This window comes from Salmo salar, chromosome 12 (assembly GCF_965601325.2).
Source record: "Salmo salar chromosome 12, fSalSal1, whole genome shotgun sequence".
Taxonomy (NCBI): Eukaryota; Metazoa; Chordata; class Actinopteri; order Salmoniformes; family Salmonidae; genus Salmo; species Salmo salar.
This window is the reverse complement of record NC_138302.1, coordinates 34,384,334-34,403,491: the sequence shown is the minus strand read 5'-3', so window position 1 is coordinate 34,403,491 and position 19,158 is coordinate 34,384,334. Positions and strand designations below refer to the sequence as shown.

At 41.3% G+C, this 19,158-nt stretch overlaps 1 protein-coding gene across 2 annotated transcripts in view; it reads right to left on the bottom strand.

The window, feature by feature from the left end:
* Nucleotides 1-8,065: 8,065 nt before the first annotated feature.
* The window catches only part of LOC106564892 (uncharacterized), a 28,594-nt gene continuing 17,501 nt past the window's right edge, over nt 8,066-19,158 (bottom strand). For both annotated transcript variants that reach the window (XM_045691273.2, XM_082958872.1), the window contains 13 exons: nt 18,987-19,098; nt 18,741-18,804; nt 18,297-18,503; nt 17,818-17,963; nt 17,537-17,655; nt 16,002-16,126; nt 14,130-14,227; nt 13,759-13,895; nt 12,888-13,012; nt 12,222-12,367; nt 11,960-12,062; nt 11,242-11,384; nt 8,066-10,850 (listed from right to left, as the gene is read on the bottom strand). In XM_045691273.2, coding sequence (XP_045547229.1) covers nt 10,730-10,850; nt 11,242-11,384; nt 11,960-12,062; nt 12,222-12,367; nt 12,888-13,012; nt 13,759-13,895; nt 14,130-14,227; nt 16,002-16,126; nt 17,537-17,655; nt 17,818-17,963; nt 18,297-18,503; nt 18,741-18,804; nt 18,987-19,098 — 1,646 coding nt within the window. In that variant the 3' untranslated portion in view covers nt 8,066-10,729. The remainder of the gene's footprint in view (nt 10,851-11,241; nt 11,385-11,959; nt 12,063-12,221; nt 12,368-12,887; nt 13,013-13,758; nt 13,896-14,129; nt 14,228-16,001; nt 16,127-17,536; nt 17,656-17,817; nt 17,964-18,296; nt 18,504-18,740; nt 18,805-18,986; nt 19,099-19,158) is intronic.

The following is a 19,158-nucleotide window of genomic DNA, read 5'->3' as shown; positions in this document are numbered from 1 at the left end:
TGTCTCCCTCGCTCACACATACACGTACACACACCATGCCTCACACACAGACACTCACACACACATACTGTCTTCCCCCAAACACCCCTGCACTATAGGGCTACTTTAACATGCTTTGATTGTTTTCTTTCTCCACACTAGCTTGGGAACTGGGCTGGGTTTCAGCATTGAGGATTAAAGCAATGAAGAACGGGTTTGGCAGGGAAAACTATGGTGGAGGACCAGGATTTGATGTTTAATTGATCGAGTTTGGATGTCGGAGCCGGAGGCATGTCACTTGCAATCACTCCAGATTTATTTCAGTGTGTCTGCACGCTCTCCCATGCCTCCTGTGCCTTTTCTATACTGGTTTCCTCTCATTTCGCTGTGCAGTCCATCAAAGGAAATGGTTTCACAACCAAGCATTGCATATTTAAACATGGGAGGGAAACCATGGCTCTAATTGAAAACAACAGCCCACTCATAACTCTGAACTAGAACTTAAAAATGTGCTCTTCACTTCAGTCATTGCAAACCGAAACCCATCGAAAACAAACGCTCTCTCATTTCAACTCTTGCCTTTCGTTTCCTTTGGTACTGTGCCATGGTTCCTGCTGCTATGTGCTGTACAAGAAATGAATGCTTGATCTTTCGCTCTCTCTCTCTCTCTGCTTCTCTCGCTCTCTCTCTCTGCTTCTCTCTCTCGCTCTCTCTCTCTGCTTCTCTCTCTCGCTCTCTCTCTCTGCTTCTCTCTCTCTCGCTCTCTCTCTCTCTCTCTCTCGCTCTCTCTCTCTGCTTCTCTCTCTCTCTCTCTGCTTCTCTCTCTCTCTCTCTCTCTCTCTCTGCTTCTCTCTCTCTCTCTCTGCTTCTCGTTCTCTCTCTCTGCTTCTCGTTCTCTCTCTGTACAGCTCCACTTCTTCACATTTCTTCTCTCTTATCTACATTCAGGGTCCTGTCATTCTCTCTCTCACTCTCTCTGTCTCTCTCTCTCTCTTCGTTGCTTAGTGCTGACCCACTGCTGACCTGGCATGGTGTGAAGCAAGTGACCGAGGAGTGGCAGCTCCCTCGTGTGAATCTGTCCAGAAATCTGTCATACATACACTTATTCTCTCTCTCTCTCTCTCTCTCTCACACACACACACACACACACACACACACACACACACACACACACACACACACACACACACACACACACACACACACACACACACACACACACACACACACACACACACACACACACACACACACACACGAGAGAACTCAGCCAGCTCCCGCCCCCTGTGTGTACCAGCATGTTCTGCTCCATCAATATTTTCTGTACACACAGTTAGAAATAGAATTGGTGGTGTTTTTTTGAATCCATTACAGATCAGAGCATTGCACTGCTCCAGCAAGATCTTATCATTTGTAGCCACCGATTTCCATGGGGCACACTTTTGGTTCACTGTGCACACCTGTAGTAGGTTATAGTAAATAGTAGTCTCTCTCTCTCTCTCTCTCTCTTTCTTTCTCTCCCTCTGTTTCTCTGTTCCTCCCTCTCTCTCTGTATCTCACCCTCTCGCTGTGTTTCTCCCAGTGAATACCGGGGGTGCAGTGAGGCTGGTGGCAGTGTGTGAAGCACCATTGTGTGAGGGGTCGAGGAGAGTCAGGGTCAGAGAACTCACGGGACGGAGCGGCCATCCACAGAGCAGTCAGCCAACACAGCCAACACACAGAGAGGGAGGGAGAGAGAGAGAGAGAGAGAGAGAAAGTGACAGAAGAAGGGGAAGAAAGAAAGAGACTGAAAGAGAGCGGAGGGAAGTAACAGAAAGAGCGCAAATGGGGAAGAGAAAGAGGAGGGATGGATAGAATGGGGTAGAGAGAGAGACAGAAATAATGAGAAAGAGAAAGAAAGGGGGATTTAGGGGCTTCCATAGGCTGTGTAGGAGGACTGAAGGGCGCTGTGATAACAGAAACAGACGCATGACAAAGAGAAGGAGTTGGTCTGCAGAACGGCCCAGGCAGTCAGTCCCACTGTTATCCTTTTCTCACTGCTGAGCCAAGCTGAACTGCTCTTGCCTGGTTACTCATCCACTTTAGTGGCTGCTTATATTTGTCCTATTTCACACATGTACAATTGTGTATGAATACAAATGTGAATTGGAAATGTGTTTAGAGACGCCCTGGGAGAGTGGGGTCACAGCCAGGGTCAACCATTATTAACGGGAGACCCTGGAACAATTAAGGTTAAGTGCCTTGCTCAAGGGCACATCGACAGATCGTTCACCTTGGGGATTCAAACTAGCGACCTTTCGGTAACTATCCCAACACCCTCAGCACTAGGCTACCTGGCGCCCTATAAAGATGTTGGAAGCATGCTGGTACAGGGTGAGCATACTATACCAGCACTAGGCTACCTGGCGCCCTATAAAGATGTTGGAAGCATGCTGGTACAGGGTGAGCATACTATACCAGCACTAGGCTACCTGGCGCCCTATAAAGATGTTGGAAGCATGCTGGTACAGGGTGAGCATACTATACCAGCACTAGGCTACCTGGCGCCCTATAAAGATGTTGGAAGCATGCTGGTACAGGGTGAGCATACTATACCAGCACTAGGCTACCTGGTGCCCTATAAAGATGTTGGAAGCATGCTGGTACAGGGTGAGCATACTATACCAGCACTAGCAGTTTGTGGTTGGGGTCGGCACGATAGAGTGAAAATGGTATATGAGTGGACATGTCCCAGTCACCATGGAGATAGATACTCTGACCAGCACGGTCCTTGTGGCTCTACGATGACCATGTATTAGCTGACCTGCTGAGCACTGCTGAGACCCTGAGAGAAAAATACCAATACCTTTTAATTATGACATCATTTCCTCTCAAGCCATCCCTGGATAGCGATGAGCTTCGGTCTCTTGATACTGCTTCTTTTGGTGTGTATTACTTAGGTCGGTCACAGTGTTTGGGATATTTGTTTGCGCAATTGATTGCAATTTATGTAAATGTATGTAGATTATTCAAATGAATCTAAATTGCCTCTTTAAATTGCTTTCGGTGGTATTTGTTTCATGCGTGGTTGTTACATGAAAGAAAACGTTATTTTGAAAGAAAGAGTATTGGTCAGTCTATCCTTGAAGTGTGTGCGTGTGCGTGTGCGTGTGCGTGTGCGTGTGTGTGAGTTAACTTGAGGGGAGCCTTCATCCCTTGGTTGATCTGCGCTCCATCTGACACGGAGCGAGGGGGGATTCTGAATATCTGAATTCTGAATATCTGCCCGCAGCTAACTGACCCCCCTCCCACCACACACACACACACACACACACACACACACACACACACACACACACACACACACACACACACACACACACACACACACACACACACACACACACACACACACACACACACACACACACACACACACACACACACACATCCCTCCTCCTCAGGTTACCACCACAGCCCACCCCCTCCTCCAGCAGTCTGAATTGGATGTCAGAGGGAATTAGATGGAAGACAATTTGATTTCTCTGTCTACCCTGCTTCCAACTTTCCTCTCCTCCACAGAGATGGAGAGCGAGAGAGAGGCAGGCAGGCAGGCAGGCAGGCAGGCATCGGTGTCAGCCGAGGAGTTGATGCTCGCAGACAGCAGACAGTTACTGAGAGAGAGAGAGAGAGATGGAGTTAAAAAGAGACAGAGAGGAGGAGGAGACAGACAGAGAAAGAGGGAAACAGACAGACTAAGAAGTAGAAAGCAGCAGCCCATCCAGTCATTTAATAGTCCTCAGAGTCCAAATGGAGAGATTGACACGTGCTAGCAGGAGCTTTAATAGCCATTGTAATGGTCCGCAGTGCAGGTGGGCGGAGAGACCAGGCCTGAATCATCTTACCCACCCAAAGTAACTCAATTCTCCCACTCACACCCATTTTAAAAACCCTTTAGGAAATGGCAGGAGTGTCGAGTTAGTTACATGTACCTTCCAATTCCATGTTGCTGGTGCTCTTAACCACTCTAGGAAAGTGAACACATTGACTGCATCCCAAATGGCACCCTACTCCCTATACAGTGCACTAGCTTTGACCAGGGCCTATAGAACATTAAACAGGGAAGAGGGTACCATTTGAGACACAGCAATAGATTTCCTACAAACCACTGAGGAGGAGGCAGGGGAGGGGGATTAGGGTGAGAGTGGCCACTCTGTGGTAATGTGTTGGGGGGTTTGGAGGGTTTGAGTCCCTGGTGGGTTGTGGGAGAAAAGCTGTGGTAAGGCAGGTGGTAGTGGGGCTGGATGGAGCCTTCTAGGACTAGGACAAGGGGAGTAAAATTGTTAGACTCGATTAGCCATGCCAACCAAATACCTCTCACACACACTGGAAACAAGGTTCTCCAGTTATTTCAGTATTTATACAGCAGTGTGGTGACTGTTGAGTTGTTGCACTTGTATTTCACCATAGCTGCGAGTTGCCAGATCCCAGCAGTGCGCTGCAGATCCCCCTCGCTGAGTCCCTAACACCCTTCAGCTATGGGGCTTCCTGCAGGGGGTGCAATCTCTACCGCAGACCTCCGAGGTTGCCAGATCCTTGAAACTCTCCATCCGAAGGTTGCCAGATCCCAGTAACCCCTTATTGCGGTCCCTCACTGCTCCCCCAACCCTGTGTCTATGGGGCTGACTGCAGTAGTGCATGAGTTGCTAGCCTCCTCAGCCTCAGGTTGCCAGATCTTCTCCCAGTAAGCCGATGCGCGGCAGAGAGGAGGGAGGCGTAGCGCTGGCTGTGGTCTGGTGCCACGCTGGGCCTGGTTATTATCTCCAGATGACATCAGCATGAGCAGCAGATGCCTTTTTGGCCACAGGGGCTGGGGTGAGTGAGAGAGAGAAAGGGGAGAGAGAGAGAAAAGGCTGTTCACGCCTGGATTGGGCTATTTATTACCTCTACTTATCAGGCCATCTCTCACTCTGCAGGGAAACACTGCCTGGTTCATCCCAGAATGGCCTTGCTAACTCGTAATAATGTAATCAAGATAAATGTGTATTTAGAAAATATGTATACATTTACAGCATATGATCAACTCTACGTACAACAATCTTTTTTTGTAATACAATTGAAGTCTGAAGTTTACATACACCTTAGCCAAATACATTTAAACTCAGTTTTTCACAATTCCTGACAATGAATCCAAGTAAAAATTCCCTGTTAGTTAGGTAAGTTAGGATCACCACTTTATTTTAAGAATGTGAAATGTCAGAATAATAGTAGAGAGAATGATTTATTTCAGCTTTTATTTCTTTCATCACATTCCCAGTGGGTCAGAAGTTTACATACACTCAATTAGTATTTGGTAGCATTGCATTTAAATTGTTTAACTTGGGTCAAGCGTTTTGGGTAGCCTTCCACAAGCTTCTCACAATAAGTTGGGTGAATTTTGGCCCATTCCTCCTGACAGAGCTGGTGTAACTGAGTCAGTTTGTAGGCCTCCTTGCTCGCAAAAGCTTTTTCAGTTCTGCCAACAAATCTTCTATGGGATTGAGGTCAGGGCTTTGATGGCCACTCCAATACCTTGACTTTGTTGTCCTTAATCCATTTTGCCACAACTGTGGAAGTATGCTTGGGGTCATTGTCCATCTGGCTTTTTTATGGTGGTTTTGGAGCAGTGGCTTCTTCCTTGCTGAGCGCCCTTTCAGGTTATGTCGATATAGGACTGTGGATATAGATAATTTTGTACCTGTTTCCTCCAGCATCTTCACAAGGTCCTTTACTGTTGTTCTGGGATTGATTTGCACTTTTCACACTAAAGTACATTCATCTCTAGGAGACAGAATGCGTCTCCTTCCTGAGCGGTATGACGGCTGCGTGGTCCCATGGTGTTTATACTTGCGTACTATTGTTTGTGCAGATGAAAATGGTACCTTCAGGCGTTTGGAAATTGCTCCCAAGGATGAACCAGACTTGTGGAGGTCTACAATAGTTTTTCTGAGGTCTTGGCTGATTTCTTTAGATTTTCCCATGATGTCAAGCAAAGAGGCACTGAGTTTGAAGGTAGGTCTTGAAATACATCCACAGGTACACCTCCAATTGACTCAAACGATGTCAATTAGCCTATCAGAAGCTTTTAAAGCCATGACATCATTTTCTGGAATTTTCCAAGCTGTTTAAAGGCACTGTCAACTTAGTGGTGTATGTAAACTTCTGACCCACTGGAATTGTGATACAGTGAATTATAAGTGAAATAATCTGTCTGTAAACAATTGTTGGAAAAACTACTTGTGTCATGCACAAAGTAGATGTCCTAACCAACTTGCCAAAACTATAGTTTGTTAGCAAGACAGTTTTGGAGTGGTTGTATAACGAGGTTTAATGACTCCAACCTAAGTGTATGTAAACTTCTGACTTCAACTGTACATTTGTAGTAGTGGTATCTAGCACTAACATTAATATTATTATCAAATGCTATTAAGACGAATTAATAATTATAATTATGCGGACTGTTAAAAATAGTAATTAGTAATGCCAATAATGATGTAATATAGCAGTTAACACTGCATGGGTGTATAGGCCTGACAGCAGTGGTAGAATCTTAAAGAAATAGGTCACGACCATGGTGTTAGAAAAATAGAGTGGGTGTTCGTGTGCCTGGCTGGTCTCACAGTAAAGCTGCTGGTTTATTTATGCTTGGGTTTTATTTGAGGGACAGAAGAGACAGGCGAGATTAAACTACCGTGGAAACAAATCACAGCGGCGAGGGCAGAATTAGATTTAAGCGCCTGCGCCACGTGCCCGCCGTCAGGTTTCAGCTAGCGTTTTGTCACTGTGTGTGTGTGTGTGTGCATGCAAGGAACTCTGTGTGTGTGTGTGATTGAGTGAGTGAGGATTCACTCTATCACCCCTCTGTTATTGTACACCCCTCTCCAGGTTATTATATATATCCCAGGCCTACATCAACCAATTTAATGAGAGAAAAAAAAAGAGAGAGTCAGGAAATTATATTTCTAATCAGTCTCCTGCAAAAAGCCTCTTTTATTAACGCAGAGATGCTGCTCTCTCGCTTCTTCTCCCTCTCCTCCCCTCTCTCTCTCTCACTCTCTCTGTTAATGGCCTAGTAGCCAGCTAGACTACTCATCATATTAAAGCTCTCAGCTCTGAAATACACACTCCGTCCACTCCATCTCTCTCTGTTTCTCACCTTCCCTTCCTTTCTCTCTGTTTCTCACCTTCCCTTCCTTTCTCTCTCTCTGACCCACCTGCTCCACCTCGCCTACAATAATTGTTATTGAAAGAAAAATGTTATTTCATTGAAAGAAAAACCCCAGCATACTGGTGATCTCGATGCTTCCAAAAATTGCAATGGATTTTATTTCGCTAATGTTTCGTTCTCAATAGAAGTGCGCCGTTCTGAAAAAGTGCCAGTATGTTTTTCTACGGGGAAATACTGTAGTAGACAGATTTGCACCACGTTTGAGGTTTGCATCAGAGCTCTGAAAGGCCTCATGAGTTGTATAGCAATAACATTAGCCCGAGCCCACAGCATGTGCAGTAGATGATAGAGTGCAAACACTGTGCATTAACCACCAATTTGTCTTACCGTTACGCAGATCAGTTCATCAGAATGGAATGGATATGGTGATAAAACATCTTCTGTCGTTTCAATTCAATTGAAGAGACAAGAACCTGCTAGTTTGACCTTGTTAGAAGTAATGAAAGACAATAGAATTGCTATATTTATCTTTACTTCTAATGTATTTTCTTTACTCTATTTGAAAATTACAGTTATTTCTGCCACTGTGTGTGTGTGCGTGTGTGCGTGTGCCTGCATGTGCGTGTGTGCGTGTGCGTGCGTACATGTGTTAGCAGTCAGAACAAAAGCACTCTCACCACCTTTACACATACTAAACAGTTGCGTAGAGCTGCATCAGTTTGGGAGTCCCACCCCCTTTGAGAGTCCTGGCTCTGGCCTGGTGAGTTGTGTGGTGTGTAGGTGGTGTTGATCCGACAAAGGTGGATTCATCACTAAAGAAAAACACTAAGGCTAATTATCAATTAATATTTCAAATAGATCAAACAAATGGAGGAAAAAAGGCAAGAAATACTTAAACAATAGGATCATAACCAAAGTTTATTCTTAACTTTTTAAAATTGATATCATATAATTCTTTAAAAGGGCAATCTGCAGTTGCTATATACATCTTTAGACTATTAAATGAATGACTATATGTGACCGACGGGCTCGATTCGGTCTTATGTAGCAAAACTTGAAATTGTGGTTTTTACATTGGATAAAAGTAGAGACTCAGAGCTAAAAAATGGCATATCATACACTGCAGCTGAGGAACAATGGGAAAGTAATTCTGCTTTGAAAGTTGATAAACTTGTAACCCCACTTTTGAGAAAATGGCCCTTGAATGTTTTGGTAAACCTACTGGAGAGCACTACTTTGTCTACACCCATTCAGCATCGTTCACACCCTTTTAAGCCTTAGCCCCACCATCCATTTAAGGATTCACATGTGAGGCCATGTACTAAACAACCAAGGATTTCAAGACGAAAGGCTGGTTTATACTACGTCTATCGACAGTTGTCGCATTGACATCATGAACATTCTATTGTTGTCCAACATCAAACTTGTCGTTGTCGTTATGAAAAAGCAGTGGCTATTTTAGCATGTAAATCTTGGTGGGGCAAACAAAACAAAATCATGTCTGATGCAGGCCAGCAAAGCCACTACACAACACTAAACAATACATGAATTGTACTATAACGGTGACAAAAGGGTGCCCACAAACTGTTAGGGCCTACATAAAGCTGTCCCAACAGCAGAGTCCCAACATCTTACCACTGCTACACCTGGCTATCAGCTGAGCCTTGTCTGACAGCGAAACTGTTCATTCAGCCTCATTTACTGCCTTTTAAAACACATAGCTGATAAGGCTGACTTGCTAAAACAAATGTGGTTTCAAATTTTTTATTTAACCTTTATTTATCCAGGTAGGCCAGTTGAGAACAAGTTCTCATTTACAACTGTGACCTGGCCAAGATAAAGCAAAGCAGTGCGACAATAAACAGAGTTACACATGGGATAGACAAACGTTCAGTCAATAACACAATAGAATGTTTATCATTTTAAACTTGGAAAAGAGCCCATTAATCCCAGATTTGGGACCACACAGCCACTCCACTGAATAGCAGACTAGTGATTGCTTTGCAATGCTTGCAGTTAATGTTAGCCACTGTCACTGATTACTTCCAAACCACTCATTGTTGAATTTGCAATTTCCAACTTTTTGTGTAATGTTTATGTCCAATGGCCAATGAGCACCAATACGTTTTATCTATCATTTCTCTCCATTATTTATCTTCATATGACAAGGATTAAAAAGGATTTGCCAGTAGATTGTCGACTTGATTCATGATGATGACTGCTAGCAACATTTTTGAAAGTATGATATTGACATGATCAGTCCAATCAAAGCTACTGTACATATAACTGACATCATTTTATCTGTGGCCAATGACCTTGAGCCTTCTTGGATGTGCACTTTTAATCTACAGTAACTCTATGGCAGTACCCAAGGGGCTAGAATTTTGTAGCTCTCCCCTTAGACTTGGCGGTGACGTAGTGTCACCATGAGTGACTGAACACTGAGCCAATCACGGTGCTATGCTCTGTATTTTCTGCTGGCTAACACATCACTACATTCCTTTAACATTTCTACAAACTTCAAAGTGTTTCCTTTCAAATGGTACCAAGAATATGCATATCCTTGCTTCAGTGCCTGAGCTACAGGCAGTTAGATTTGGGTATGTTATTTTAGTCGAAAATTGAAAAAAAGGTGCCAATTCTTTACAATTGTATTCGTATTTACAGATGGCATACAAGTTTGTTGTTAAGGCACATGAAAGTTCACATGTTCCAGAAGGCATTTCTGCCCCCCAAAAAAGTTTAAGTTCAAATGGCTCTCCTGTGAAGTAGTGACGCGCGACATACGCCTAGTTTCCTGAAATGAGTCACATATAGACATTGATTCTTGAGGGAAACAACGTATAAATGCCTCATGTGCTTAGTTCAACTGTCGTAACCCGTCAGAAACCAAATTATAAGCTTTTTTTACACCGTTGTTTGTAAACAATATACGTGTAAACAAACACAGCATAGCCTTCAAACAAGGTTAAAACGATGCTTTCGATATCATGGATGGTCAGTATTTGCATCCATAGCTATGTCTATGAATTTGAGAGTGGTTACGTACCTCCAGCACCATCCCTCAGCTGTTTACAGTATCAGTGGTGGGGTGTCCTCTTTGTTATTGTTTGTAACTTCAGATTGCCTCTTTAAATCACTGTGTTAAGTTTAATTCAAGTAAACTACTGAAAACACCATCATTAATGTGGGCTCTCGACTTTGAATCATTGAATTTGGCTTAACAGCATATTTAAAAGTAACCCATGTCATTATATCAAGATATTGGGAATCTCCTAGATATCTGATTATCACAACAGTCTATTGACAACTGTGATACACAACTCATCTTAACATAAAACAAATGCTCCTGATTAATAACAGAGTTTAACAGAAAATGTGCATAATATAAATCTTAGCTAGTTGCCCATGAAGTGCGTCGATACAACCCCCGCATAGATGAAGGCCCTCTGGAAAATCTCATACCATTCAATAACCCAATGAGTAACACCCTCACCATCATCATGTTTCTCCCAAAAATGCATTCGACAGGAAGACATACATTTTGGCTGCCATGTTGTGTTTTCAAACACTTGTCTCCAGATATTCCTTTTTGCGATGCTCCATCGCCATTTTCTTCATGGTTGTGTCTGACTTGAGGTCAGTTCGTCTTAGAAGTTTATTTGTTTTTGGATCAGTCCTTTGCCTGTTAAAGGGTAAGAGTGTAGACCATTCTCATAAAAATGGGGTCAATTCATTCATTCATTTAGCTATTCCATTGTAATGTTTATAGACATAACGGACTACACAAGATTCTCCCAGTCCTGACAAATACTTGTTTATACTTTTGTTTGGAGAATTTTGAGAGGAAAAACTCAATCAGGCTTCATAGCCTTTAACTACGGACAACAAATTATTGTTGCTGTCAATGTGTTGCTTCAGTTCTACAGTTGTGCACGTAAGGAATGACAAACAATTGATTCTGTTACTACTGAATGACCATATATTTACTTGTTGTAATAATTTGACTGCACTATTAGTAGTAGTACATGAATGTATCATTTTAATCAATATTCAGAATCCAGCAACCCACTTACATTTGTAGATGTTTCTCAATGGCCTTTCTCTCATAAACCGTTCCATCCTGGTTTTTCACTGGATCAATGAACATCTTCTTGGTTAGCGGACAAATTAGATGTGAGGGTGTGAACTTCTTAGTCAACTCTTCACCCACCAATTTCTGTAAGTGAACAATAAAGGATTATCTTACCATGTATGCTGTTAAACAAAAGTACTTGCTGTTCAAACAAATGTAGAACCTGACAAACCTGGAAACCAAGAAAGTGTGCTGTATATACACAGCAGTATACTACACACAACAGTGGTATGGTGTTTCAGCATTTTATTCTTATTGATAATGAGAATTAGTCTGACGCCTTGCTTCAAATCGCCTTCCCTCAAATCCCAGTGTGTGTGTGTGTGTGTGTGTGTGTGTGTGTGTGTGTGTGTGTGTGTGTGTCTCAGGATGGGTTAAAAGCAAAAAGTCACATTTCTGTTCACATGTTTTAAATGTTTACATTTCAAATTTCTTGTGACACTACATTTAAGAGGTGAATTGGGCATTACATTTGATAACATGTTAAACAGGGGAGATTGGTTTTGATATACTAGCCATTGTAAACCAAAGTGTGGAATGCAGTCACTCGTTGTCCTTAGACTGCTTTTAAGGTAAGTAAACACATCTAAATATGTAAAATTGCTGAACTATAATATATATATTTTTTTTTAATAAATAGGGGGAATATGTGCATTCACCTGTTCCATGTCATCCACTGAATTGCCTGCAGTTTCCTCTGTGTTTTTCTTGGCCTCTTGTTCATATTTTTCTCTGCTGGTTAGGAATTCCTCTGCCAAAATACTTTTACAAAACATTTTCATTTAGATAATATTAATGTAGGCATGAATTCAACATAGTCAATATATACAATATACCATTTGGAAACTAAGATGGATTTGAAATTACATCAAAATAATTAGAATTACTGTTGTATAGTGTCAAATAATTGTTCAAGTCAACCTGTCCAGCGGATCTTCAGGTTCAGGGGCGATGAGCAGTCCATACACAGCATCCAAGATCTCTCTCATGGTTATGTGAGCCGAGTAGTTACGGTCAAATATGTTGTGGCAGATACGGCCCACACTGTTTACGTTGCAGTGGTACACCTTTGTCCACATTAAGGATATTTCAGAATGGTTCATATGAAAGCATTTAACAAACATGATATTTCAGCCTAAAATCACACCAGAAACGTATCAATAGAGCTATATTTGTGGTCCATTTTAGTCTGATCTTCTGAGAGTGGCGGCATTTCAAATCCATGGGTGTTTTTGTTATGAGGTGTTTTCGTTTTCGAACCTTACCCTAACCCTAACCACACACTAGCCTGCCTCAATTTAACCTCTTGCACTTGCATGTAACTATAGTTTGCTTTGCGAATCAAAAAGTGTAAATGTTATAAATGTTTCCCAGCTGTTGCGATTTAGACGATGTTATACTTTCTCGTGAGTTGGGATAATTATGATGTTGTAGAAGCAAAACAATTACTTCACATGCAGGTAAATTCCACCGTCTTTGAAAATGTAGAAGTCCTGGGTAATGGGAATAAATTCATTGTAACAGCAGTATGCAGTCACAGAATACAAAATACACTGTCTTCATGTATTCATTTGTGTAAAAGGATACAGGTGTGACAAAGCGCACAAGTGGAGGTTTGACAGGGTACTCAGCACCAAACTGACAGTACAGCTCAAAGGCTCCATTCTCATAAGGTGTATCAGGGGGGCCTTGCATGAGAATCTTCCAAAACGCTGAAAAGGTATGGAATGAGATACAGGGATTAAATGTTTGAGACAACCTAAACAACAATATTATTGTTTGTGGGAGCATGCATAACAGGAATCCTGTTAGCATACGGGCTCCTGATTGGTGCATCTCAGCGCTTGAGGCGTCACTACAGACACCCTGGTTCGATTCCAGGTTGTATCACAACCGGCCGTGATTGGGAGTCCCATAGGGGGATGCACAATCGGCCCAGCGTCGTCCGGGTTTGGCCGGGGTAGGCCGTCATTGTAAATAAGAATTTGAGTGAAGTAAGCATACCCATATCTTGGGGTTGTGACTACTTTGTCACACTTCCTAGGAATTCCCATCATTAAGCATTATAGGCATACTTGTAACACTTTATTTGCTGTGCCACTGAACCACTTTGTTTCATAAGGATTTATTATACCTGCTCATAATCAAATCAAATCACATTTTATTGGTCACATACACGTGTTTAGCAGATGTTATTGCGGGTGTAGCAAAATGCTTGTGTTTCTTGCTCCAACAGTGCAGTAATATCTTACAATTCAAGTAATATCTAACAATTCACAATGCTTTATTAATTCAGTTATAGATGTATAGGCAGTTATGTCTATAAACATCTGTGCCGTGAATTATAAGGCATTATCCTGAGCATATTAAGAATGTCATTATAAAGCAAAAGTGTATTCATAGCAAGTGTTATCGAATCAATAACACTAAAAACAATACCCCAATACTGCTTACTTACTGAAATCTGACTCTAATGGCAAAACTGTGCAGAATGGATGTGGGTCACAATGCAGACTCTTCAGCTCTTCCAGAATGCGTTTGTCCTTCTCCAAAAACCGACTGCTCTTGGATTCCTTGATGTTCTTTTTCAATGAACTATTTTGGGAGATGTTTATTTTGTTAACGAAATACAGTAGTTTACCTAAATTGCAAAGTTATATACAAGACTTGCTTTTTGACATTTTGTGATTGAGAGACAGCAATCCATATTTTGAGACTTTTACTAAACCCACTGCTAAAGAACAATGGGCTTGAACAGGTAGTGATATTGTGCATGCAGAAATCACCCCAGAATGAAATATGACATTTTGGTAGTGGAACATCACTTACTTCTCTGTCACAGTGACTTTACTGTTTAATTCACTTGGTAGAGAAACCTCTGGCTGCTCATCATAGCCATTTTTGGCAAAGAGAGTAGTTAAAACACTCTGTAAAGAATTAATAAGACATTAGCATTATTCGTTACAATCCGTATAATATCAGTGTTACTAATTTCCCTTAGGAAGGGACACTTCACAATTTTTTTTACCTTATACAGTACATTATGAAAGTATTCAGAAGGCTTGACTTTTTCCACATTTTGTTACGTTACAGCCTTATTCTAAAATGTATTAAATAGTTTTTTTCCCTCATCAATCTACACACAATACCCCATAATGACGAAGCAAAAACAGGTTTTTATAATTTATAAGAAATAAAAAACTTGAACTGGGTTCAAGTCCGGGCTCTGGCTGGGCCACTCAAGGACATTCAGAGACTTGCGTTGTCTTGGCTCTGTGCTTCGGGTCGTTGTCCTGTTGGAAGGCGAACCTTCATCCCAGTCTGAGGTCCTGAGCAGGTTTTCATCAAGGATCTCTCTGTACTTCGCTCCGTTCATCTTTCCCGCGATCCTGACTAGTCTCCAAGTCCCTGCTGCTGAAAAACATCCACAGAGCATGATACTGCCATCCGCAATGCTTCCCCGTAGGGATGGTGCCAGGTTTCCTCCAGAAATGAAGCTTTACATTCAAGGCCAAGGAGTTCTGGATTGGTTGCATCATACCAGAGAATATTGTTTCTCATGGTCTAAGATTCCTTTAGGTGCCTTTTGGAAAACTCCAAGCAGGCTATCATGTGCCTTTTACTGAAGAGTGCCCACTCTACCATAAAGGCCTGATTGGTGGAGTGCTGCAGAGATGGTTGTCCTTCTGGAAGGTTCTCTCATCTCCACAGAGGAACTCTGGAGCTCTGTTAGAGTGACCATCGGGTTCTTGATCACCTCCCTGACCTTCTCCCCCGACTGCTCAGTTTGGCCGGGTGGCCAGCTCTAGGAAAAGTCTTGGTGGTTCCAAACTTCTTCCATTTAAGAATGATGGAGGCCACTGTGTTCTTGGGAACCTTCAATGCTGCAGAATGATTAATATTTTTTTGCCTCGACTCAACCCTGTCTCGGAGCTCTACGGACAATTCCTTCGACCTCTTGGCTTGGTTCTTTCTCTGTCAACTGTGGGACCTTATATAGGCAGGTGTGTGCCTTTCCAAATCATTTCCAATCAATTGAACTTACCAGAAGTGGACTCCAATCTAGTTGTAGAAACAACTCAAGGATGATCAATGGAAACAGGATGCACCTGAGCTCAATTTGAGTCTCACAGCAAAGGGTCTGAATACTTATGTAAATAAGCTATTTCTGTTTTTAAACTCAAACTCTAAAAAGCTGTTTTCGCTTTGTCATTATGGGGTATTGTGTGTAGGTAGATGAGGAAAATTGTTTATTTAATCAATTTCAGAATAAAGCTGTAACGTAACAAAATGTGGAAAAAGTCAAGGGGTCTGAATACTTTCCGAATCAGTGTATATCATTATGTCCAGCACCATACCTTTGTATGGCACGTTTCTACGTTCTGTAGTCAAAAAGATAAGAAGAAAAGGTCCTGAGAAAAAACGTTCTGTGATTTTACAAAACGACAAGAAGTTTCAAGCTAAGTCTCCGTGCCACAATAAACTTTGAAAATCACTGTTCAGTTTTTTTAAATCCTTTTATTAGGACCTTTTCTTCTTATCTATAGAGAATGTATAAACGTGTCATTTTCACATATGTAGACACTGACATGGTGCTGGGGCAAAAAAGTGGTGAAGTGTCCCTTTAACTTATTTCATATCAAATACATGGAAACAAACATTAGTGTCCTGTTTGAATAGATTTGACTTGATAAGTCCTACCTTGCTCGTAATGGAGGATGGGTTCATTTTTTCCTTAGGCTTCCTCATCTCCAAAGATAGAACCGTTTCCATTTCAAAGAGCTTCAGACCAGCTGTACCCGTCTCTGGTTTGAAACAGCATCCTCCTACAAGACATGGACGAAGTAGAATAAGTTGCCTCAATGATATTAATTGATGCAATTATGAAGGAAAAAAATAGGGCATCTGTTGAGCCACAAAAACACACCAGATGGCTACAACAAATTTCAATAGACTCTAGTTTAGTCTGATGTTTAGTCTGATCCAAATGCAATTTAAGCTTTCAAAAAGATGCACACTGGTTGTAGAAGAACGCATCATAATGACAGTCAGACAATTTAGACCAGAAAAGTGATTTAGAAGCTAAGTCATTGTTTAAAAACAAACTAATTCTAAACCCTTTACAATCCCTTTCTAAGGTATACTTTTTTATTTATTTCACTTTTATTTAACCAGGTAGGCAAGTTGAGAACAAGTTCTCATTTACAACTGCGACCTGGCCAAGATAAAGCAAAGCAGTGTGACACAGACAACAACAGAGTTACACATGGAATAAATAATAAACAAGCCAATAACACAATAAACAAGTCAATGATACAGTAGAAAAAAGAAAGTCTATATACAGTGTGTGCAAAAGGCATGAGGAGGTAGGCAATAAATAGGAGCAAATAATTACAATTTAGCAGATTAACACTGGAGTGATAAATGAGCATATGATGATGTGCATGTAGAGATACAGGTGTGCAAAAGAGCAGAAAAGTAAATAAAATAAAAACAGTAAGGGGATGATGTAGGTAGATTGTCCATCTGTACATTTCCCACCGTATGTACAGCTGCAGCAATTGATTAGCTGCTCAGATAGCTGATGTTTAAAGTTGGTGAGGGAAATAAAAGTCTCCAACTTCAGCGATTTTTGCAATTCGTTCCAGTCACTGGCAGCAGAGTGTTCAAGTGTTACTATTACGTTATACTTTAGTATTACAATGAAATTGGGGGCGAAAGGTTGCCGAATGCGGTCTGAATGTGTCAAGGGAAAAACGACTCTGGCTTGTGTAGTAATAGGAAGTATTATTGGAATAGGCACTTAGGTCGTTTATTAGCAGAATTGCAAGCTACTGTAGTTCGAGTTGAGGGGCACATTTTCAGGTTAGAATTTGTCCCAATAATTGTGAGGAAATTTGCCTACTTGTAAATATTATCACACCCTGCATCTTGACTAGTTTCTGAAAGGCACGGCATATGTAATGATTTCTGTCACATTTCGTTACTGACTGTAATATTGAATACTGACACCAAACACTGACACAAATATTTTTGAAATGCCAAGTTGAAACATTTGGAATGTTGCCTCTCTTCCACTTGTTTAAAATGTCGAAGTCATGCAAAAGTAATGAGAAAGTATTAGCACCAAAAAATGCATTCATTCTGACCTTCATCCAGATTTGAACCACAAGGAAGCCATCATTATGATGTCCTATGCCCACTGGGATGAGCTAGAATCTCCTTAGACATTATACCTGTTGCGTTGCTGATTCCATGCAGCATGTGGTTATCCACCTTTCCGACAATGATGGCATCAACAATAATGTTAAAGCGTATCAACTTGGTCGTGACGTCATCTGGTTTTGTCTTTGACCTATGAACACAATTCTTAATAAATACAATCCCAAATGGAACACTACCCTTTATGTTATTCCATTGCATGTAAAACAATCAAAAATATACAAATATCCACAAACAGATTGTAGTCACAGTTTTCCACACAGAAAAAGTCTAAAGATAAATAAATCATTTTTACATCACATCATTCCCATCTGTGAGACATATGATGCGAAGTCTGCAGTCTGGAAATTGCTGTCCAACTTTTTCCAGTTCAGATATGCCATGATTCAAGGCATCATACAGCGCAGTGCGTCCATTTGCCTTAAGATTGTGTATGTGCTCCTGTAAGTGCCAAAATTGTTTACATGTAAATCGATTGTTCGGTTTTTTTAAAGAGAAAAATACGCACACTCTGTATACTCCCAAACATCTAATGGGGATAACCAACGTTCTTTGTTTTACATGTAATAAGATGTCACGTTAGCTGATATAACATAGCAAATTTTATTTTACCTCACTTGAAAAAGGGTAAAGAATGATACCATGAATCCCACAAAATCCCATGTTTGAGGGGAGTATGAGTATATGATCTCAGTACACCAAGGTCTGTATTTTATGGAACTGCTTTGCTATTTTGCATTCAGAAAATAGACATTATGACAAACATATATTTACCTTAAAGGTCTCCAGAGTCTCTGTAAATGTGTGGAGAGTCTTAACTGATGAGTCAAACTTCACCAAGCCAATGACGTGATGGAAATCGTAAGCCATGCTTCTAGTTGTGAAGTTATCAAACAGCTGTTTGACTGCGTCCAACCGTGTCATTTTGTCATCTGAATCATAGCATGTCTCTTTCATGGAGGAGCTTGAATCCACTAGCACCTTAACAATGTTGGATGGAGAAAACAGCAAAGGAGGAGCTAAGTTAACTGTTATAATGTATAATGTTGTTGCACCAGCATACATTCTAAGGTGAAGGCCTTGGGCTGCTCCTTGGTCTTTGCAACATCTCATCATTGGAACCATATCAATGGCTAATACCTGATGTGTCAAAACTGACCTTAGATGCAGAAATATAAACGGATACAGTATATTCAAATATAATCTATCATACATTACCAATATTGCCTCTTTAGGAGTCCTGGTGGTCATGAAAGTCTGGTCACTTCTGGTGTCTCTCATTCTACAGAGAAATTCAAAACATACAATAAGCAATGAAGGGGTATGATGGAGATTATAGGTACTTCCATTAATTTAAATCATTATCAATGTGATCCATGTTCATGAACTGCCCACCAGTAATTATGAAGCTTCATATAGTTTCAAACAAAATGTTTGACTTGTTTTCATATTATGAGTACTTACTCATGTGCCAATTCGTCCACATTCACATTTTCGTGTTTCCCAGCTAAGAAATCAAAAGCAATGAAATCCTGAGGAGATCCTTTGGCTTTTTCAATGTAAACACCCATGTTATCTGTAAAACAACAAACAATTATTTATCCTGCTAACCACGCAAAGGACAACAGTAGGCAAG